General features: G+C 54.4%; 7 protein-coding genes across 7 annotated transcripts; 3 read left to right on the top strand and 4 right to left on the bottom strand.

The window, feature by feature from the left end:
* Positions 1 to 533: 533 nt before the first annotated feature.
* Positions 534 to 1,002, bottom strand: G647_05874 (uncharacterized protein; the record flags this gene model as incomplete). The annotated part of the gene is made up of 2 exons (XM_008730200.1): positions 534 to 685; positions 915 to 1,002. 2 exons carry the CDS (start codon positions 1,000 to 1,002, stop codon positions 534 to 536), a joined length of 240 nt encoding a protein of 79 aa, XP_008728422.1.
* A 1,061-nt stretch (positions 1,003 to 2,063) lies between these two features.
* Positions 2,064 to 4,590, bottom strand: G647_05873 (uncharacterized protein; the record flags this gene model as incomplete). The annotated part of the gene is made up of 4 exons (XM_008730199.1): positions 2,064 to 3,424; positions 3,573 to 3,632; positions 3,707 to 4,116; positions 4,208 to 4,590. 4 exons carry the CDS (start codon positions 4,588 to 4,590, stop codon positions 2,064 to 2,066), a joined length of 2,214 nt encoding a protein of 737 aa, XP_008728421.1.
* A 613-nt stretch (positions 4,591 to 5,203) lies between these two features.
* G647_05872 (uncharacterized protein) lies at positions 5,204 to 6,273 on the top strand (the record flags this gene model as incomplete). The annotated part of the gene is made up of 3 exons (XM_008730198.1): positions 5,204 to 5,263; positions 5,329 to 5,644; positions 5,783 to 6,273. 3 exons carry the CDS (start codon positions 5,204 to 5,206, stop codon positions 6,271 to 6,273), a joined length of 867 nt encoding a protein of 288 aa, XP_008728420.1.
* Positions 6,274 to 6,918: 645 nt separating this feature from the next.
* Positions 6,919 to 9,224, top strand: G647_05871 (uncharacterized protein; the record flags this gene model as incomplete). Its single annotated transcript, XM_008730197.1, has 2 exons — positions 6,919 to 7,009; positions 7,060 to 9,224. The coding sequence occupies 2 exons, from the start codon at positions 6,919 to 6,921 to the stop codon at positions 9,222 to 9,224; spliced, it is 2,256 nt and encodes a 751-aa protein (XP_008728419.1).
* A 630-nt stretch (positions 9,225 to 9,854) lies between these two features.
* Positions 9,855 to 11,601, bottom strand: G647_05870 (uncharacterized protein; the record flags this gene model as incomplete). Its single annotated transcript, XM_008730196.1, has 2 exons — positions 9,855 to 11,230; positions 11,424 to 11,601. 2 exons carry the CDS (start codon positions 11,599 to 11,601, stop codon positions 9,855 to 9,857), a joined length of 1,554 nt encoding a protein of 517 aa, XP_008728418.1.
* Positions 11,602 to 12,647: 1,046 nt separating this feature from the next.
* G647_05869 (uncharacterized protein) lies at positions 12,648 to 14,990 on the top strand (the record flags this gene model as incomplete). Its single annotated transcript, XM_008730195.1, has 1 exon — positions 12,648 to 14,990. The coding sequence occupies one exon, from the start codon at positions 12,648 to 12,650 to the stop codon at positions 14,988 to 14,990; it is 2,343 nt and encodes a 780-aa protein (XP_008728417.1).
* A 1,338-nt stretch (positions 14,991 to 16,328) lies between these two features.
* G647_05868 (uncharacterized protein) lies at positions 16,329 to 20,907 on the bottom strand (the record flags this gene model as incomplete). Its single annotated transcript, XM_008730194.1, has 2 exons — positions 16,329 to 16,509; positions 16,559 to 20,907. 2 exons carry the CDS (start codon positions 20,905 to 20,907, stop codon positions 16,329 to 16,331), a joined length of 4,530 nt encoding a protein of 1,509 aa, XP_008728416.1.
* Positions 20,908 to 21,729: the final 822 nt, after the last annotated feature.

Below are 21,729 nucleotides of genomic sequence, written 5' to 3'. Positions count from 1 at the left end.
ACAGAGTCTTGTTTCGACCTTTCATTTTGATGGGGATCCGGGATCGCTGTCTCTCCCACGAGCTGGGTAGCGAGCTGAACTGGATAGGTGTAGGCACAACTGTACTCAAGCTAAGACGCAGATGGCAATCTGTCAAAAGGGTTCAGATTTCAGTCAATCAAAAAGGCCAGATAGGAACTTGCAATCAAAGAATTCAACCAAGATATCAAGTGGTCTTTGATAGTCTTTGCGTTTACGTTGCCCGTCTAAGGTATAAACAGCCCGCTCAATCTGACACCAAACACCATGCTTGTCTTTCGACGAAGGGGAAGAATGAATCGTCATGTTTCCATCGCACACGTTTCACCTGCAGATGGCGAGACAACAGAGAGTTTTCCCCTTTTTTCTCCCTCCTCAGTCTCTTGACTTGATGGCTCCTGGCGCCCCCTACCAAGACTGGCTCTGCGGCATGGTCGTTGGTCATGCTTATTTTCGCGGGTATGTTTTTTTTCTTAAAACTGCATTCCCCAAATCCTGGAGCGTGCTGCGCTACGCTACACAGCCATGGTAACGCCATCTGCTTCGCCCGAGTTGACCTGTTTGCCCGTCTTTTTGATCTTCTCGAGCACCGTCTCGTAGGAGACGGAGTCTTCGGTGGTGACGTCGGCGGTTTGTGTGTCGAGCGAGACGTTGAATTCTTTGACGCCTGAGTGAGGAGACAAGAGTGAGCGGCTCATCATTGTAATTAATCAACTTTGGAGCGGAGGACGTAGGACATGGGACGGAGACAAGGCCAAGATCAAGAATGGTGACGGTATGGTAGGGTAGGGTAGGGTAGGGTAGGGTAGGGTAGGCAAGATGTGGTGGTGGTGGTGGTGGTCAAGAAGGAGGGGTGGAACAGGGACAATAGCGACACCGCTTGCCTGCTTGCTTACCATCCAGTTTCTTGAGGACGCGCTCGACGGCGCCGGAGCAGCCGCCGCAGGTCATCTTGACGTTGAATTTGTAGTGGTGTTCGCCCATGACGGATGCGGATGCGGATGCGGGTCAAGGTATGGACAGGTAGACAGGTACGGGGAGTACAAAAGTGGTACTGGTACGGAGTACGAGGGTCGGGACTGATCAGAGGGAACGGACAGGCGGCAGAGCCGACGACGAGAGGGACAGTACGGAGTAAGCTGGCCGGAGTCGCAAGGGATGTGGCGTGGATGGAGATGGAGATGGAGTTTGCCGGATGTTGCGAAAAGAGACAGATCTTTGTACTGTGGAAGTCCGGAGACTGCAAGTGAAGTGTAATATAAATGCCTAGATACCTAGGTACGGAGTAGATATGGGGGTTTTGATGCTTGTTTTCATTATGCCTGTCGCTTGGAATGGTGTGCTCGAGGCAATTACAGCAATTAGTAAACATGCTCAAAACGCCAAAGGTCCCCCCGCCACCCCTGCGACTGGCGTTGAGGGGCTGTTGTACCCCTGTCGTGGTACTCTAGCTGAAGCGGCTGAGGTTGAGACAGGCTCACGGAGTACGAGTACAGGCCCTGCGAGCATTGATAAGCGGGGGGAGAGGGTGGGGGTTCGGGCAGCGAAGGGCCACGAGGGGCGTACGAGGTAACTCCGTACTGGAGGTGCTATTTTAGGTGCGAAACGCCCCTACCGTGCACAAGTCCTGGGTAGGGGCTCTTTCACCTCGTGCTCAGCGCTTTGTGAGATTCTCGTCTCAGATGACGTGCTTTGGAGGCGAGACAAACTGCATGCAGCTGGCTGTGCTTGGCAGTCTGATACGAGTACGGGGTACGAGTACCAGCTTGCTGCGTGGGTAGTATGGAGGTCTGTGCGTGTGTACAGGGTGAACGCTTTACAGTATCTGAACCAGAATATCTGCATACTCGTCTCGTGCAAGACTGGCCCTCCTCTCGTTGTTGATGGCCTGTTGTTCCTCGCAAAATATGTCAACTGGACTGCACCCTCCTTGTGCTCCATCCCCTCTTAGGCATTCACTAGTAGTGAGACTTACCCTCGATAGCTATGTTTGCCAACCTCTCCGAAGGGCAGTAAGAGCTGCAATCCGCTCACACGTCACTGTCTCAGACGATATCCAGTGTGCTCATGAATTCTTGCTGCCCCATGAAGTCGAAATTCGTTGGTCGTCCAGAGGATTGATCCGAGGCCAGCTGTGAAGGGGCGTGGAAGATGCGACAGCCAGGTACCACCCATTTGGGCGTTAACGTCCCGCCCTTTCGATCTTCGAGAGCGAAGTAGCCGACCCGCCGATACTGGCTATCTCCTCCCATTGTGTGCGCTTGGCTGTTGTCAACTGGGGTGACATGCAACGGTGATGATGGCGATTTCGTGGACGTCGTCGCAAGGATGATTCCCTGCGCGGCAAGTAGTATTTTCCCTTTCTCTTCAGGTTGCACGTCCGACTTGGTCAATCTGTACGCCGTCGTCCGGATGACAGCCCCGAAAATTCGCCCCAGCTTGGTAATATCTTCGCTCGTGTCGAGACGCACGAGAAGCCGAGGGACTTTGTGCCTGCCATAGAAAGCTGTCCAGTTGCCGTGTTCATCCAGTTGTAGACAGAGACAATATGCTTGTAGAGTCATCCGAGCAGAATTAACCACTCCACACTCGTCCCCAGAGGCTGTCTCACAAGCGACATTCAGGGCTTGGGCAACCGTCCACGAATGCTGGAAAGGTACCGCATGGATCACATACCCCTGGCACGAAGCCCATGACCAAGTAGGGGCATGGTATTCAGCAGGTCGGTCTGTGACCGTACTTGCGCGGATATACCATAGTAACCCTTCCACAAGGTGAGACTCCCACAGGCCAGCCACGAACCGGTCGCAAATCGCACGGCTCAGGACTCTGGCAACCCCAGCGATCGCCAGAAGTTTATCCGTGGGAAAGGTAAGTGCTCGCGTTGAGTAGTGAGAAACGAAGCGCGCCCAGACGGCCAGAAATTCGGTCTGTACAGTAGGTAAAGGAGCAAGTGTCGTGCCCGCGCGTCCCTTTGCGAACGAAACTATCGAAGTAATGGATTCGAGTTCAGTATCGCGAAGAATTTGTCGCTTTTCATCGAAAGCGCCTCTCGTCTCAAGGGAGACCTTTTTTTGCTGCATTGATTGGCGCTCGTCACATGCTATCAAAGGGTACGTTTCGCACGCTCGCGAGCTTCGGCAGTCCCATAAGACTTGACGGGCACCGAAATAGAGCGTGCGGTTGGCAAGCACTTCTTCTTGCAGAACCCAACCACGCGTTGTCAGGGGCATGTGGACGAGCTCGCCACGCCAAAGATCCAGGTCGTTGATCAAGTAGGAGTGGCTGAGATGGTAATCGTCGCGATGGAGGAACACGCTGCTGCTGCTAATAGTCTCAGGGTCGCGGTGGCAGAAGAGGCCATCGTCCCTGCCGGAGAGGGCTGAAATATTGTATAGCGCGTTGCCTGGTAAAGTTCAACAGAGAGATGCTCTGCAAGTCGAGGGTACACAGGCTCCTTACCGAAGACCTGGGCTGTGGTTAGTCTTCTGAAGACCCGAAAACCAAAGTGACGGGAAGACTCGGACTCTCTTTGCGACCTTCTAGGAGGCGACTTACTTCCGCCATTCTCACAGCTTCCTTCTGGATATCGAGCCGCTCGTCCTGGAAGATACCTTTTCACCACACCCGCGTTGTGAGATGAACAAGATTCGATGTAATGTAAAAAAACACGCGGATTGTGCCTTACATATGGAATCCACCCATAGATAGCGCACGTTCAAGTGCCTCGTCACGGTGATTGCTTCCTGATAGGTGCGCGGCAAGGTAGAAACAGGCATCCCTCGTAGCATTTGCTTGTGAGTAGACCGCTGAAGTTTGACGGTTCCGCTGCCCCATCGGTGCGAAAGGGTAACATACGGACCGGTCACAGCTTCGGTGTCGGCTTCCACCAACCTCCACAGATCACCCCCAGCACCGAATGAGACATCTAGCAGGCGGCTGGGGTAGGTTGAGGATTGCGACGTTGGTTCGCGACAGCTCGAATGATTCGACGTGCATGACTCAAGCCAGTGACGAGCGAGATCGAGGACGGCCGAGTCTGAGGTTGAAGTGGCGGCACTCGCACGCTGAACCACAGATGGGGAACATGAGCTGGGACTTTGGAACTCCTGACGATCAGACATTACTCGACATAATAGCCGCGCAAGACTCTGAAAGGGCCAACTCTACAGAAAGTGAAGGGCCACACCTTTGTGCTTGCTGAGGCAACAGAGCAACCTGTAGATAGCCGTAGGAGTAACTCTTTCCTAGCAAGGCAGGCTTGCTATCGTCGTTTCCACGATCAAGAAATGGGGTCAACTTGCAGCCATGGCGGATCAGGAGGTACATATCCGTCTCGAAGATGAAGGTTTTGTCGAAGACCACCACGTTTGTCTTCGGCAGCTCATGGAGGATCTGCTGCCATTTCTCGTCCCCGAGCTGGATCAAGAGCCTCGTGCACAGATAGCACTTCTCATCAAGCGATTTCTGGAAGACTTGTGTGCAGACTTCTCGTTGCGAGGTTGGCGCTGGATCACCGCGAAAGGCTCGATCTGCCTCCTGAACCAGACACCGGCAGTCATGGCAGAGCATCCGGCAGGTGGTGAACAGCTAGCATGAAAGTTGCAAAGGACGAAAACAAGTTGAGTTCGGTCCCTCGATGTGCTCGATGTTTCGCCCGGGGGATTGGATTCAGCAGCTTGGCGAGTTTGCTGCCAGATATTCGCAGCGTGTCCTGGTGTCTCAACATGCAAAAGAAGAAAGCCGACGAGGTGGAAGAGCCATAAACCTTCCTTCCGTTGATATCGTCCTTTGTACCTTGCGCTATCGCGCGTCTTTTGACGCCAATGAACGCCCAAGGAGCCACCCTGAATATGATGCGAATAGATGGTATTCACGGGTTCCCATCAATACCTGATCGAACTCAAGACAGCCGGGGTTTGACCGGACCGTACTCCTTTCGAAGGTTCATTCTCCATTCTATCTCCAACTCGGAATGTCATTCAATACCTCTTACCCTCGGGGGCACGCCGGGCTGGGCGGGGTCCTCGAACTCATTCGTTTAAGTCATAAGGAGATATAGGAATCGCATCGAGAGCAGAGGCTGGTGAATCCGATCACGTCCTCGTCCTCGACCTCGTACACCCTGCCTGCTGACCCTCAGTCACGTTAATCCCAGTCGACACACCGGCCCGCCTCAAACACCATGACGTCCATGTTCCCTAACAACCTGTACACCCTCCACCAGGCAGGTTCTTTGTGCAAGGTGCGTGACCTATTCCATCCCGACGCTTCGAACCGCTCCCTTGTTTCTCTCTGCTGGCCAGCTAGTGTTGTTCCAGCCCTGGAGACTTTACCCAAATTCTTACCACTGTACCCCGGCGGGGTAGCCAGGCTTTTGGGATCAAGCTCGCGCCGTATCCTGCTGTCGTTCAGATTGCCAAGTCGGCGGGCTTCGACGCCCTCTTCATCGACTTGGAACACTCGACCCTGTCGATCAGTGATGCGAGCCAACTGTGCACGACTGGCTTGCTAGCCGGCATCACTCCTTTTGTCAGAGTGCCGTATCAATGCGGCAATGGGCTCGTGCAAAGGGTGCTGGACGGAGGGGCAATGGGCGTCGTGTTTCCGCATGTTAGCACCAGAGGTATGTCTTTGCGTTGGTGTTTGTCTTTCTTTCACCTTAGCCTACCTTTTTCGTCCCCCTGGTCTAGTCTTTCCCAAGGTCGACTTACCACTAGCTCTGCTAGGGTCTGCGCAAACAACGCTCTGACTTTGTGCCCAGAGGAAGCCACTTCCGCTGTCTCGATCTGCAAGTACCCACCAGCCGGCACGCGTTCCATGACAGGCCAGCTGCCTCAGTTCTCATACACCGCCCGACCCCACGAGACCGTCATCGCGGAGTCCAACAGCCGGGGGTCCACTGTCTTCGTCATGATAGAAACAGCCGAGGCAATCGATAACGTCGACTCAATCGCCTCCGTCGAGGGGGCGGATGTGCTGCTTGTGGGTTCAAACGATCTTTCCATCGAACTAGGTGTGCCTGCGCAGTTTGAAAGTCCCGTATTCAGGGAAGCTCTAGAGAAGGTGAGCAAGGCGTGTAGGGCGAATGGGAAGATCATGGCTCTGGGGGGCATTTACGATAAGCCGGACATTCAGCGCTGGGCAGTGCATGAGCTGGGCGTGCGCTGGATACTGGGCGGGCAGGATTCGAGTTTCATTGCGAAGGGTGCGGCAGGGTGTATGGACGCGTTGAGGGGAGTGGAGAGGAGATGAAGATAGAAGAGAAGGGGACGTTGACGTCGAGGGAGAGGTACAGGGCTAATTTCACGTATTCCTGACTTAGAATTGAGGCAGGCATTCAAATAAGTTTTAGAGCCGTGGCATACTAATATAGAGCTGATATATCCCTCACTTGCAGCGTACAGCTAGATTTTACCTGACACCGCCTGCCAACAAGAGTGAGAAATGCGAAGGAAGCGCTTCGACCAGACCTTCTAGCCAGGGACTACGGCCATCGGACGAGCGGGATGGTACTGAATGGAAGTCGACAGCTTCAGGCCTCGCAATAGCAACCGGTGAATTGGGCACGGAGGGGCCTCGATACAGTGCATTACGAGCAGCGATAAATTATGACAGGGATCCCGCCGGCGCCAAGCCACGACGAGGCTGTCGTTTAGAGCCGCAGACTGAGAAAGTCCCGACGCTGCTTCACTGTCTATTGTGCTCCACAACTCGAGCTCGTACTTTGGACCTGACTGCATACCAAGCGGTGTATTGCAAATTACTTCTCTTCGCTGTGGACATGTGTTAGCACCGGGTAGTTCTTTTCAATACTCCATCGCCGAGATCCTGTACAGCATCAAGCCTCGGCGCACTTTTGTTCACTTTCACCTCTCCCCTCGTGCTTGGAGGCCCAAGATGGCACAGGCTCAACCGCAACTGAGCAACAAGGATGGCGCCTTGTTCCGGCAAGTCGTCCGGCATTTTGAAAACAAGCAGTACAAAAAGGGTGCGAGTCTCGTGCTCTACTCTCCCACGTCGAAGCTCACCTCTCTGCAGGTCTCAAAGCCGCCGAACAGATCCTGCGGAAAACGCCCAACCATGCCGACACCCAAGCCATGAAAGCCCTGATCATCAGCCATCAAGGCCACACTGAAGAAGCCTTCGCCCTGGCCAAGACCGCCCTCAACAACAACATGAAGTCCCACGTCTGCTGGCATGCCTACGGCTTACTCTACCGCGCTGAGAAGAACTACGAAGAGTCCATCAAAGCATACAAATTCGCGTTGCGGTTAGAGCCCGACTCGGCACCGATACAGAGAGACCTGGCCCATTTGCAGATCCAAATGCGAGATTACGAGGGGTACATCCAGAGTCGGAGAAATATGCTGCAGCAGAAGCCGGGGTTCAGGCAGAATTGGACCGCGCTCGCCATTGCGCAACATCTTGCTGGGAACTACGAGGATGCCGAGACGACCCTTAGCACGTATGAAGAGACGCTCAAGGCGAAACCCAACAGGTCCGATATGGAGCATTGGGAGGCTATCCTCTATAAGAATTACATCATCGCAGAATCGGGCGAGGTCGAGAAGGCGCTGGATCACCTGGAGGCAGTGGGCAAGAAAGCCCCGGACGTGTTGGCTGTCATGGAAATGAGGGCAGACTACTTAGCCAGGCTGGGCCGAAAATCAGAAGCCGAGGCTGCCTATGCTGAACTACTGCATCGCAACCCCGACGATTCCGCTTACTACGATGGCTGGATATTCAACAAGGGACTCAAAGACGGTCCAGCGTTGGAGATCAAGAAGGCTTACGATGAGCTGGCAGAGAAGTTTCCTAGAGCGGATCTACCGAGGCGGAGACCGTTGGATGTCCTGTCCGGGGACGACTTCAGACAAGCGGCTGACCAATATCTGCAACGAATGCTCCGAAAAGGAGTGCCCTCAACGTTCGCCAACATCAAACACCTCTACACAGATGCGTCAAAACGAGATATTGTGCAAGATCTAGTAGAAGGCTACGCATCTAAACTCTCGTCCCATCCTCAAACCAACGGCACCAACTCGAACGGCGAGAACAAGGACGACTCCTCCCACTTTGACTCCTCGGTCCTCTACTTCCTTGCTCAGCATTACAACTACAAACTCAGCCGCGACCTCGACAAAGCGCTAGACTACGCCGACAAATGTATTTCCCTCGACCCCAAATCGGTCGACTTCCACGCCGTCAAAGCCCGCACATACAAGCACAAGGGGGACTTCTCCAAAGCCGCCGAACTCATGGAGCAAGCGCGCTCTTTGGACGAGAAGGACCGTGCTATCAACACCAAATGTGCTAAATATCAGCTCCGCAACGACCAAAACGACAAAGCTCTTGAAACGGCCAGCAAATTCACCCAAAACCGCACCGGCGGACCTTTGGGCGATTTGGTAGATATGCAGTGTGTGTGGTACCTGGTTGAAGATGGACAGTCATACCTACGGCAGCGGCGGATTGGTCTCGCGTTGAAGCGATTCCACCAGGTATTCAACGTTTTCGAAACATGGCAGGAAGATCAATTCGACTTCCACACCTTCTCTCTTAGAAAAGGTATGATCCGGGCATATGTCGATATGCTGAGATGGGAGGATCGATTGAGAGAACATCCCTTCTTCTCGACCATGGCGATTTCCGCCGTGAAGGCTTATCTTTTGCTCTTCGACAATCCTGACCTGGTACACGGACCGATCATGGATGGTGCTAACGGGACAAGTAAGGCCGGGGAGATGACGGTCGCAGACCGCAAAAAGGTCCTCAAAAAGGCCAAACGTGAGCAGGAGAAGCTGGAGAAAGCGGAAGCGGAGAAGAAAGCCGCGCTCAAGGCTTCGAAGCCCATACCGAAAGCTGAAGAAGGGGGAAATAAAAAGGAAGATCCGGACCCGTTCGGTAAGACGTTGCTGGAGACGAAGGAGCCGCTCAAGGAGGCCATGAAGTTTTTGGGGCCGCTTCTGGAATTTTGCCCCGAGAATAGCGAGGCGCAGGAACTGGGGTTTGAAACATACCTCCGGCGCAAGAAATACCTGCTCGCGGTGAAGTCACTGCTCAAGCTGAAGGCGCTGGGAGTGGAGCCTGCGAAGACCCAAGAATTGGGCGCGAGGCTGAAGAGAGCGATCGACGGGGACAAAGAAGTTCCCGACAAGGTGAGAGAGATCGTCAAGGCCGAGGCCGGCGAATTGGTGCAATGACGCATGACTTGGACAAAGATGTTGAGATAGCTGATGGACCAACACGCGGCTCATTCATGCCGAGCCTTGTGTCCGCCTCGGGTAGACGACTCGGCCGCTCAAGAAGTGATATATTGCACTCAATCAGGCCAGGAATGATCCTTCCGGCAGGAAGTCTAAGTTCTTGATTGAGTCGGGGCCTCGTGGTTCATGGACATGTACATGGACATGGACATGAGCTTAACAGATCAAGCCATCATACGTACATGTGGGAGGTAGAGTACCTAGGTATCTACAATACTGCTCCGCGATGTACGTAGAACAGTAGCTTCAGGAGATCATAAAAGAAGGTAGACTTGCAGTTTGGTCGCGACACACACGACCGCAGACTGACGACTCAAAAAGTGACGAGTGACGAGTGATACTACTGGTACAGTACGGTGGGCGGAATCCTGGGCCAGTCTTACTGTATGGACGCCGGGACAAGAGGCACTCCAGAACCAGGAGGAGGTGCTTAAACTGCTTCTTCACAGAAAGATGTGCTTAGACTGCTTCTTTCACGAAGATGTGCCGTGGGAGCGGGCGGGCAGACTGAACAATATACTACGTCCGCTTCTATTCGCATATTCGCATATTCGCATATTCGCATGATCAGACGACTGTCCACAAGGTCATGTTTCTCAACAGATTCCGCGGCCGCCAGATCTGCCTTGAGCGAAACTTCCTCATCTCCACCTCGTCTACATCTTCGGCGTCGTGCGCCCCTCCTGGGGGACTCGACCCCTGGACCGTCCCGTTTGCCGAGAGTGGGGGCTTCTCATCATCCAGCAACGCCCTTTGCTGTCGCTGCTCTCGTTCTCGGGCCATCTTGGCCTGCCACTGCATGTCGCCGACCTTCCATCCTCGGACTACCCACAAGCACACCGCGCCGCCGACGTACATGAAGGCCGTGAAGAGCTGGGGCGGGAGGTAGATCCAGCTGAGCGTGTCCCTGCGTCTCAGTTCCAGGGCGATGGCCTCGGCGGTCGTCGTGGGCGGGACGATCAAGAGCCACGTCCAGCTCAGTCCGGCGGGCAGGTCTTGCAGGCCCAGCACCTCGGCGGCGACGGGCGCAATGGTCGCCCAGTACACGCCGGCCGTGGCTCCGCCGACGACGGCGAAAAAACACAGCAGTCCCATGGGTGAGGAGACCGTCTCGGCGGGGATCCAGAGTGCGAAACACAGGATGCCGCAGAGGAGGGTGAGGCAGGTGGCGAGATTGATGCGGCCCCAGCGGTCCGAGGAGAGCCCGATGAAGGGGCGACCGACCATTTGGCCGGCATTGAGGACGGCACCCAAGACGGAACTTTGCTGTGCGCTGAGCCCGATGGACCGACCGTAGGCCGGCAGCGAGAAGAGGAGGATGGTGTATCCGAACATGCTGAACCAGGACCAGCCTTGCAGGAGCAGAAATTCCGGCTTGCGCAGTAAGCTCAGATCGAATGATTTGTGCCGCGAGCCGGTCTGCTTGTTGCGGTCGCGGATCAGGTTCGCTGCTGTCAAGTTGACCGCGAAGACACAGATGCCGAGGACGCGGAACGCCCAGGGCAGTCCGTTCTTGTCGATGATGCGCTGAGTGACGAGCGAGTACATCAGACCACCACAGCCCGAGCCAGCGGCAGCAATGGCGTTTGCAAGGCTTCGTTTCTTGGTGAACCACTGGGCCATGATGCCGACGGAGCCGACGAAGAGGAAGCCCATTCCCCAGCCGAAGCAGAATCCTTGGGCCAGGATAATCTGGTACTTTTCCTTGCAGAAGCTGGCGCCGATGAGAGAGAGGGTCTCGAAGAAGACGCCAAGCAGAAGACACGCTCTTGTGCCGAAGAGGTGGATGATGCGTGTGGCCAGTGGTGCGACCAACATGGCCTGAGATATCGAGAGACCGCCAATGAAGGCATAGGTCAGGGCGGATGTGTTTGGAAAATACTCGTTGTTCAGGTAGTAGGAGAGGAATACGCCGTACGAGGAATTGATCCCCCAGGTGTGTGCTGTGAAGGCCGTGTCAGTGATTGGTCCTTGAACGAGAGGTACCATGAGATAAGTGTGCTTCGATGGTGATTGCGCGATACTGTTAGCCCCCGATCTCTCGGACCGGTTCGCCCATTTCCCCAGATTCGACAGACTTGGCCTGCGCGTAGAATCTGTGGCGCTCACAATGCAATATGTAGAACTCGCCCTTACCATTGATGAAGAAACAACAGGCCACGCAGACCCAGCCATATCCCCCGTCCGGTGGTGCATCGTCGACTTTGGGCAGCGAGGACGGCGTCTGTTCGATGTCGGTCTCTTCCGACTCGTTTCCATGACGTGAGCGGCTCTGTGTTGGTGCGGTTGCGCCGACGGGCATGTCCTCGCCCATTCTGTTCCTCACGGCTCGGGTAGACAAAGGTAGAGAAGGACAGACGAAGATGATGGCACGCTAGAAGGGTAGGGAGTCATGCAGAGCTGCATGCTTGCTATGTCACCGGTATATTGTCAACGTCGCCATCGCACAAAAAAAGCGTACCAGCCCGAGGCAAATCCGTCGGAGCGTCCATCCCCAACGCTTCTTCGGACCAACGAAGGTGTTTGTACGATCGGCCCTTGACTAACAACGGGTATCGTGATTGGGCGATGCTTGTGTCCGTACAGACGGTCAGCCGGCTTCGCACACACCCGGCAGAGGAGGTGGTATTCAGCAATTGTGGGGAGGATGGAAAAGAGGAGATGGCCGCCGGGTCTGCGCGGTGCTGTGCCGCGTTTGCCGACGTGACAGAGCCGGACATGAAGTCGTCGTCGCTCTAGTTTTCGCAAGCATTGACGACGTACTCCGCAGATGGCCTCGTTGCGTCCTCCAGCCGATGCAGTAGCCCGCTCACCTGGCCCCTTGCATGATCGCGAGTAAGCAGAGAGCAACACCGATGGTGGCGGATGAAGGGCGACAAGATGACATGATGCCCGTGTCATTCGGTGGAGCTTGTCGCCGGTTGTCGTCGCAACCAAAACTGCGCTCAACCGACCCAAACAAAAAGTCGACGACGGCTTTAGTTGGCGAGCCAGATCTCGGTGAGACCAATAGAAATCACGTCAATTCATTTCACATCTTGCTCCGTCCTCTGCGCTGGCTTGCAGTTGGGCACCAATCCGTCTTAACGTGGCGGCAGTCCGGAAATCGTGCTGTCCGCTCTTTGACCGTTGAGTTATCGTTGTTTGCTTCAGAGCGCCATCGAGGCCGAGTTTGAAATCTGGCGCTGCGTCTCGATGCATATGCTGCTGTGACACTCACTTCGGCACAGCTCAGGTCAACATGTTCCACAGGAAAAGCAGCAGTAGTTTGGGCGGCAGAAAAGTATCACCGCCTCAGCCGACACTCATGACTGCCGAACAGAAATGTAGGTCGCCTCCATCGTCTCTTACCAACCGAAAATGCCTCCACGGCAGCCTCCATTTCGGTCCAAATACTCACATGACTTCTCAGCCACCTACCTCGACAATCTGCGAAACAATCGTCCTGCCAGACCGAGTGGTTCGAGGCCAGCACCGTTCACCTCGAGAAACTACGGCTCTTTGACATCACAATCGTCCCTGATTCGCTCCGATTCCGCACCGACGGTATACACGCGCGAAGATGGCCCTGAAAAAGAGGTGGAGAGGCCAGACGAGGAGGTTGCTCTCCCGGTCGTACAAAAGTCCATGTCATTTTCCTCCAGTCTAAAGGGCCGACCTCTTGCACAACCTCCGGGCAACGAACCACCCAAGGTGCGAGGAAGAAAGGTGTCTCCGACCGCCATCGTCCAAGTGGCAGATCCATCCGCGTCCGGCGTGTATGTCGAGTCCGTGGCCAGGAAGCTGGAGAAAGAGGAAGCACACAGTCTGCGAGAAGCACTGGAGTTAATTGATCAGAAGGATGAGTTACGAATCTACGAGGCGGCCAAGGACGAAGCTGCCGATTTGGTATGGAAACACCAGAACCCTAAAGCTGCGGAAGAGGAACAGGTAGCGCCGTATCGAAATCCTGACTTGAAATCCAAAGACAGGCGGCGAAGCAGTGGTCACCGTCAGGCCAGTGGCTCGAGGAGAGTGTCGTTTCCAACTGCTGTAACCAACATATACGAAGAGCCGGAACAGATAACGGAGCAGTCAAAGCCAACCGTCCAACCTCCCAGCAATGAACTCCCCCTCAGAGCGAAATCGCGGAACAAGCTGCCCTGGTTGAGAACAAAGACATCTGAATCGCCAGATACAGCCGCCCCGGTGCCTGAGGGCAAGAAGTTCGACCGCTTTGAAATCCACAGAAACCCGCCAACTCAATCGCGGAAAGCCGGCTACACGGAGAACACGCCTCCTCGACCGCCAGCCATTGACACGATCGAGGAAGTCGATACGCCAAACTCCCGAGGCAGCCTAGAAATTCGAGGCGAGGACATCCGAGCCGCTACCAGCATGAAGAGGAAAGATCGAAGCCCCAATCTTCCCACTCCCACAGCTGTCAGTGATCAACTCGGCCGACCTATTGTCAGCTTCGAAAAAGGATGGAAAGCGCCAAGCGAGTCGCCAAGGGCAAGCCAGGATATGGACAGGCCTGTCATCAAGTTGACAGAGTCATCCTCGCCCTTCAAAGGAAGCGACAGGCCTTTACCGAGACCGACGTCTAGCCTCGAGGTCACAGGGTCTGCGCCTGCTGTGCCCGTCATCAATCTTCCGAAAGAGACACCATCCTCTCGGCCGCTCCCTGAGGTCACTGTCTCTGCGCCGGTTGTCCCTACCATCAATCTACCAGATGATGTCCCATTACCTCGGTCGAGTCCCGCGTTGCCAACGATTAATCTCCCTGACGATACTCCCGACGTCCCGATAATCAAGATCCAGGAAGACCGCTCCTCGTCTCCCGGCCCAGAGATCAACCGCCCAGACATAGCTCAACATGCTCGTCAGTCCAGGCCTCTCCCGAAACACTCGTCTTCGGCGCCACCCCAATCAAACAGCTCCGTCGTCAAGACGCCCTCAAATCGTCTCCCCTGGCTCAACTCCCGCCAGTCCCTCCCCACGGTCTCCTGCTCAAGTTGCGCGCTCCCGATCTCCGGCCGCATTGTCACAGCCTCGGGCTCCAGCTCCCGGCGTGATCTCAAAGCGCGCTTCCACCCCGAGTGCTTTACCTGCCACCACTGCAACACGCCGTTGGAATGCGTGTCCTTCTACCCCGAGCCAGACACCGCTCGACTTGAACGCTTAGACATCCCATCCGACCCTTCCCAACCTCTATCTCCGGAAGAAGACTCCCTCCTCCAGAACGACCCGTTGAGGTTCTACTGCCACCTGGATTTCCACGAGTTCTTCTCCCCGCGCTGCCGGTCCTGCAAGACGCCCATCGAGGGCGAGGTTGTCATTGCATGTGGCCACTCCTACCATGTGGATCACTTCTTCTGCGCCGAATGCGGTGATCCCTTTGGGGCGACGACGCCGTTTGTCGAAGGAACCGACGGCTACGCCTACTGCGTAAGATGTCACACGAGACGCACGAGCGCGCGGTGCAAAGGCTGCAGGAACCAGATTCTCGACGAAGTCACGGTCGAAGCACTGGGCGGGAAGTGGCATGAAACTTGCTTCGTATGTCTCGAGTGTGGTGGCGGGTTCGGTGACCAAGGACGATTCTTCGTCAGAGATGTCAATGTGGAGCCGACGGACAAGGAGAAACGAAAGGGCATCCTGACCAAGGTCGAGGAACGGGCCGTCTGTGGGGATTGTGAGGAACGGAGGTTGAAGGCTTGAGGTGAAGGCGGCCGTGGGACGCAGCACCGCACGAGCAAACTGATTTTTGATCTGGGATCCCGTCGATGTCTGGCATATGACTTGGTTGGCGTGGGCGTGGGCGTGGTGTTCAGGTGTCCTTGTTCTCCCTAAAACATTGGTCGTTAGCTGTTCGCCGTCGCAAAGTTTGACACGTTTTCAGGAGCAGCCAGCACAGTGAGAGCCAGCACAGTGAAACAGCATAACTCACTCATCCATGTCCTGAGTCCCGAGTCTCAAGTCCCAAGCCCTTAACCCTACTGTCCCTTTTACACAAAGGAGGATATACGATACGGGTGTACTTGTCCCAGGACGAGCTGGCCTGGCTCGTCTCTTAGACATCAATAATCCACACTGCGCCTCATCCAGGCAGGACAGGCTCGTCCACTCGTGTCATTTCGGCGTCTACAGTCGGTCAAGCACGCTTGCGCGCTCTCTCTGTCTCTCTATCTCTCTCTCTCTCTCTCTCTCTCTCTCTCTCTCTCTCTTCTACCCTACTTGCTCTGACTGACGGGCTGGTTTCTAGCAACACACATCTGCACGTAGAACGGGATTCGTTCGCTCGTAGACTTTGCAAGATGGACTTTTGACCCATCAAGGTATATCGTCGCATCGTGGTAGATGTAAAGTTCTGTCTCTGAACTGTTCTCTAGAGAAGGCACAAGACGCTAAGCAGGTAATGATGCGGATGGGGAAAAGTCCACAGTCGCTCGACGCTATCACACAAATAATCGCCCAAGGTGTATGGGAGGAACCTGAACCTCCGTTCACACGACTATCAAACCTCGTCGCACCGCTCCGCGCACACGTCCACAGCTCGTTTCAGTCTCCGTAGTGGTACCCTCTCTGGCAGGCCTGCAAAGAAGAATGCTGCCCGTTCATTTCAATGTCACCTTCAGCTCGTCCTGTGGGCCCTTCACCGTCAGCAAGTCATGTAAAATTGAGCTCGAACCCGGAACTCCATGCTCAATGCAGTCGCTCAATAGCTGAAGCACTTTTCCCCATTATACCTTTTCCCGAACTCCAAGATTGTTCAAGCATAATGATAGCCCTGCACATGTGATCCTCGAAGGAGATGCTGTCATTTCATATTCCCACGCTCAGCCGACCCCAAGAAGTTGTCATGCTGATAATGATTGCTGGGAGTGGATTGTACCCGGCGAAAGAATAGTTACTTTTGATCTTTTCCATATATCCTCGCAGTTTTCCGAGATAGAAAGCGGTCATGAATTTCCACAATGGTCACCTTTGATGTCACAAGGCCGGTTATCTTACGACCTGTATTTCACTGGTCTGAGGCCACGAAGTAACACCCGCTTCCTAACGCGGAGGTGAAGTCTGATATGACCCATTCGTGGCTCGACCGTCGACATTGCTAGATTCGTCGTTGGGTGAGCCTTCGCCGGCAAGCTTGTTGTCAGACGCAACAATCTTGCCGTGAATGGCCTGGAGCTCCTTGCCCTTAATGCCCTTGTTGGGCCAGTAGGTGGCAGCATAGTCCCTGCAAGACGTTAGTAAAGTCACAAGCTGAATCTTCTCGTAAAACTTACCAGAATCGCTTCTCAACCGACTCCTGATTCTCATCTAGCTCAGCGACTTGCTCAGTGATAAAAATTCCGATTTGCTTGAGGAGCACACGCAACTCGTTTGCACGGGTCTGGTTATCAGGAATCGCACTCTTTGTCGTAGCCTTGATCTTCCTCAGGCTTTCTCTGACAGGCTTGAACAACATATCCAGCAGAGGATCGACTTCAGTGGGGGCAGTGCCATGAGAAGGATTGTCAGTTCTTCTGTGATCGCTACCGTGGCGATGGTGAGAACTGTGGCCATTCTCATCGCGATGTCTGCGCTCCTTGTGATCTCTGCTCTCACTCTCATGCTTCACATGACCGTGACGACGCTCCGACTGGGGAGTCCCGTATCTCTCAGAACTCTCACGTTGAGTCTGACTGACTGTCCGGTGCCGAGGCTTCTCTGAGCCTCTCTGTCGAAGCCGGGATGGGGCAGCAGCTGGAGAACTTGCAGCTTTTTCGGCATGATATTTCTTGTTATTGCGGTGGTGGTTCTCGACGGCGCGTTTGGCAGCTGGATCGTCCACATACTTGCTCTTCAAGACGGAGAGAAGATAATCAGCACGTCTGACAAGGTGCACAGCACCCGGAGATTTTGCGTTCTTCTCATCGCCTCGCTCACGCTCTGCTTTCTTGTCGACGCGGTGCTCCTCGAGGAAGAACTTGTCCATTAGGCCCAAATCAGGGTCATCGCGGATCTTTTCCCAGGCACCATAGCCATGTCGAGAAATACCAACACAGAGCATGCCATCTTCTCTGGCTCCCCATGGGCACGAGTATCCAGCAGCCTTTGTCGCTTCCGGAATCCGGAAAGACTTGAAGTCGGGATCCTTCGAAGTGACTTCCTGGAGCAGACGCATTTCCATAGGACGTTCAAGGATGGTCTCGGCATTGATGCGTTTGACGCCGTGGAGCTCGAACAGGACGGCTTTGCGGTCTTTCTTGGTTATGGGTCGGTTCGATGTCCGTTCTAGCTCGGCCATGCGTTGTTGTTCTTCCTTGAACAGCTTCTCGGACTTGTCCCACACTTCCTGCATAGCAGCTTTGACAACCTCAATGTCTCTGCCGCGGAGCCGAGCTTCCGTGAGAAACTCCTCCGGTCGGTCCTCTAGCGAGCCATAACGGAGGTGGCCTTTGATGAGATATCTGTACTCACGCTCACTCAACGGACGTGATGGGTCAGCTTTGGGACCTTCTTCGGATTCACTGTCCGAGTCGATTTCTCTCTGGCGTTGCTCTGAGCGTCGAGCTTTGCGGGCTTCGCGATCCTCCGTGGCCTGGGCGTTTCGGACTCGTGGTTTGTTTTGCTCGATAACCTCGGCAAGATATTTCTCGTTGGCCTTCTCTTGCTCCTCTTTTTGGATCCGCTCAAGCTGCTCCTTGGGGATGATATCATCCCAAGACAGTTCATCAACTTTGACGTCCACGAAGTCGAAACTTCTCAAAAACTCCTCACCGCCATCGGCATCAGTGCCGTCCGGTTGCTCGACCTTGTAGTCTTCAGCACTGTTGAGGACGGCATCGAGATCAAGTTCTTCGAGCTTCTTCTGGTTATCCGTCTGCTCAAACATCTTCTGGCCACGCTTCTTGAGGATTCGCGAGATTTCACTAGAGCTGCCAGGTTCGCCGACCAAGGCGTTGCGCCGAGCCTGCGTTTCCTTATCGGTAACGCCGCGCTGAATGGTCAAGAACTCCAGCATTAGTTTATTTCTGGCTCGCTCCAGGATCTCTTCTTCAATAGTCTCCTTAGAGACTAAGCGGTAGACACTGACGGGCTTGACCTGCCCAATCCGATGGGCTCGAGCCATAGCTTGTAAATCTGCCTGAGGGTTCCAGTCCGAGTCGAAGATGATGACGGTGTCGGCAGTCATAAGGTTGATTCCGAGACCACCTGCTCGAGTGGAAAGCAAGAAGCAGAAATCTGAGCTGTCCGGCGCATTGAAATGGTCAATAGCGATTCGACGGGGGCCCGCAGCAATGGTGCCATCGAGCCGCTGGTAGGCATGGCCACGATACTCCATGTAGTCTCCGAGTATATCAAGCATCTTAACCATCTGACTGAAGATCAGGACACGGTGGCCGTCACGCTTGAGCTTGGTGAGGAGTTGGTCGAGAAGCATCATCTTGCCGCTACTCGTGACGAGGGCGCGAAGGACTTCGTCACGACGAGCATCTGGGGGGATGAGACGTTCCTCAGCCGCAGGGAACATGAAAGGGTGGTTGCTGGCTTTCTTCAGCTCCATCATAATGTTGAGAAGAGACTGTTTCTGCCCCTTCGCTCCTTGATTCAAAGCAGCATAGTTCTTGGTGAGAATATTCTTATAGTACTCCAGCTGGATATCCGAGAGTTCGACTCGAATGATCTTTTCAGTCTTGGGGGGAAGATCTTTCTCGACTTTCTGCTTGGTCCTGCGGAGCATGTACGGCTTGATATCCTCGGTCAGCTGAGCAATCTTCGCACTTGCCTCCTCTGTGGTCAAATCCATGTTCTCGTCGATGTTGACAACACCAGGATTCAAGAAGTCAAACAAGGCAGACAGTTCTCCAAGATTGTTCTGCACAGGTGTGCCAGTGATGAGTAGTCGGGCGGGTGCTTTAAATTCTCTCAACCGGTCGTATAGCTGAGATTCGCGATTCTTGAGACGATGGGCTTCGTCAACGGCCATGAACTGCCATTTGATCTGGCTGAGGAAAGGCGCGTCGTGCAGAACATATTCATATGTCGTAAGCAGGACATGAAATCGTGGATGACGAAAGTTTCCATCCGGCAGGAGCTCGTAGTCTCGAATGATGTTCCGCGCTGCCTGGTTGCCACTGTAGACGACGTAATTTGTGTCAGGCGACCACAGGTCGAACGTTTCAGCCCAGGCAGGCATTGTGGACAAAGGAACTGCGACGAGGAAGGGACCTTGCTGTCCACGATCATGCCTCAGCCAACTTAAGAATGCAACAGTCTGCACTGTCTTTCCAAGACCCATTTCATCGGCAAGCACGACATTCTTGGATTTGACCCAGTTGTAGGCCAGGAAGTTCAAGCCGGTCATCTGGAAGTCTCGCAGCGTACCGCCCTTGATGTAGGATGGCTGCTCCCGAACGGGTTGGAAGGATGATCGAGAAGAGGGGTTGCTCTCAGTAGAGTTCGACTTGAAATCTTCTCGTCTGCGATTAATATAGCGGTCAATCTCGCCCTGCGCGATTTCACTGATGAGAGTCGAGGACTCCCACGTGGCTTGGTCGTAGAAGAGACCTTTCCACTTGACATAGTACTCTATGCCTTCTTCACCATCACGGTCACCGATGACTCTTTCGACCTTCTTGAAGTCTTCAAGAGCATCAATGTATTGCTCCCGGTCGAGTATCCATTTCTCTCGATCTTCCGGGGCAATGGCGGGATCGTCACGGATTCGTATATCTTCCATTAGGGTCTTTCTGATGTAGTTCTCCAACCTCCGCACGCTTCTTACCCCAGCGAGCGACTCGGCCGTCTCCCAAGTAGCGTGGTAGTAGGCTTTCTGCTGCCACTTTATGAGGAACTCATAGTCGTCCTTTGTCTTGGTTGGAGTGGTGATGTCGGCCTTGAGACGATGGTTCAAGACGATGTCAATGGCTGGGCCGGTGTCTTCCTGGCCATTGATCCAGTAGTTGGGAGTCATGGTCTCGTCGTCCTCTTCAAGGAAGTCGTCATCATCGTCTTCATTATAGTTAGATACCTTGGCAGCTCGACGGGTGGAGAAACGGATTTCAGCGTGAACCGGTGCCAGGCTGTCAGCAGACTGTAGGAGTCTTCGGCGTTGCTCTTTGGAAAGCTTCGCACGTCGACCGCCGTAAGCATCGGAATCGTCGTCGTCATCAGAACGGGACTCAACCACAGGGGTATGTTGTTTCGACGATCGTTGAGAGATGTGACGCGCGCGCTTCCGGGGAGGAGCAACAGCGTCCGAGTCGGTGTCGTTCTCGTCAGAAGTTTCTGCCAGATTGTGGACGGCACGAGATCTTCCACTGCGCCTCAGCCCATACATCTCTGGATTATTCCGAATATAATCATCCTCCTGGACCGGATGCTGTTTCCTCTTTGCAGGCCTGATACTATCATCGGAGGAAGAATTGTCCTCTGCCACTGGGGCGTCATTTGTGTTCATGGGGACGTCCATCTCGAAATCAGCATCGCCTTCTGCATCAGGCTCGGGTGAGCTCGGGTCGTTGTGGTCAGGAAGGTGCTCGTCCCCATGGTCGTTGTCGCCGTGTGACGGCGAGGCTTCGGCAGCGACAGGCTCTGCAGGATCGGATAGCTCGCTCTCACTATCGGAATATCTGGTGCCATTGTGCATAACAATCCTGGGCGGCGAAGGAGGAGCGTCTGAAGACGGTGAAGGTTCGGATATCGAGGGAGGATGAGGTTGAGAGAGGATTCCGGAGGCTGTAGGAGACAGGCGTCAGCAAGGTCGGTCACAGAAGAGCTCCAGCAACAGGGCTGCACGGCGGCTAGGTAAATTGGATTTCCGCGACTCGGAAAACCCACAAGAACAAAGCGTATGGTGCTCCTGAGATGAACAATGGGTGGTATAAGATGGATTCGATGGATATGAGGGACGACGAGATGGTTTTGACGGAGAGATGTCGGGTGACTCTTGGGTGTCTTCCCAGGTGAAAACCCAGCCATAGGTGGTCTTGAAAAACACGGGAAAGCAGAATAGGACAGTTCCGGCATCTCGTGAGGGTTCCAGCATCCACTATCATCAACTCGACAGGAGGGTATTAAGCTTGAGCGACCAGGCCGAGCAGCCGCCGATCACCAGCATGGAGTCCCGAGTCTGGGGAATGAAAAGACAAGAACCGGCGAAAGAACAGGACAACTTACACTCCATCGCCGACAGACAGAGCCCGTCCGGCGTCTGAAAGACTTTGTATTTATCGCAATGCCCGGATGCAGAGGCGGTTTGGTGAGTGGTGTGGATGGTGAGTGTAAGGGCTCGCAAGGCTTTACTTGGGGTAAAAGTGAGAGGAAGCGCAGTTCAGGGCAGGGAAAGTGCCTCTCGCCTCGACTCCCATCCACCAAACGCCGTGCGGGCCAGGCCGGGGCCGCTTAGGGAAGGTTGGCCGCGCCTTCTTAAGTCACCACCCAATGATATCACCAGGAGATAGGATTTTCG

The sequence above is a fragment of the Cladophialophora carrionii genome, assembly GCF_000365165.1.
Source record: "Cladophialophora carrionii CBS 160.54 unplaced genomic scaffold supercont1.5, whole genome shotgun sequence".
NCBI classification, from domain to species: domain Eukaryota; kingdom Fungi; phylum Ascomycota; class Eurotiomycetes; order Chaetothyriales; family Herpotrichiellaceae; genus Cladophialophora; species Cladophialophora carrionii.
Note: the sequence above shows the minus strand (reverse complement) of the source record. Positions and strands in the feature narration are given on the sequence as shown.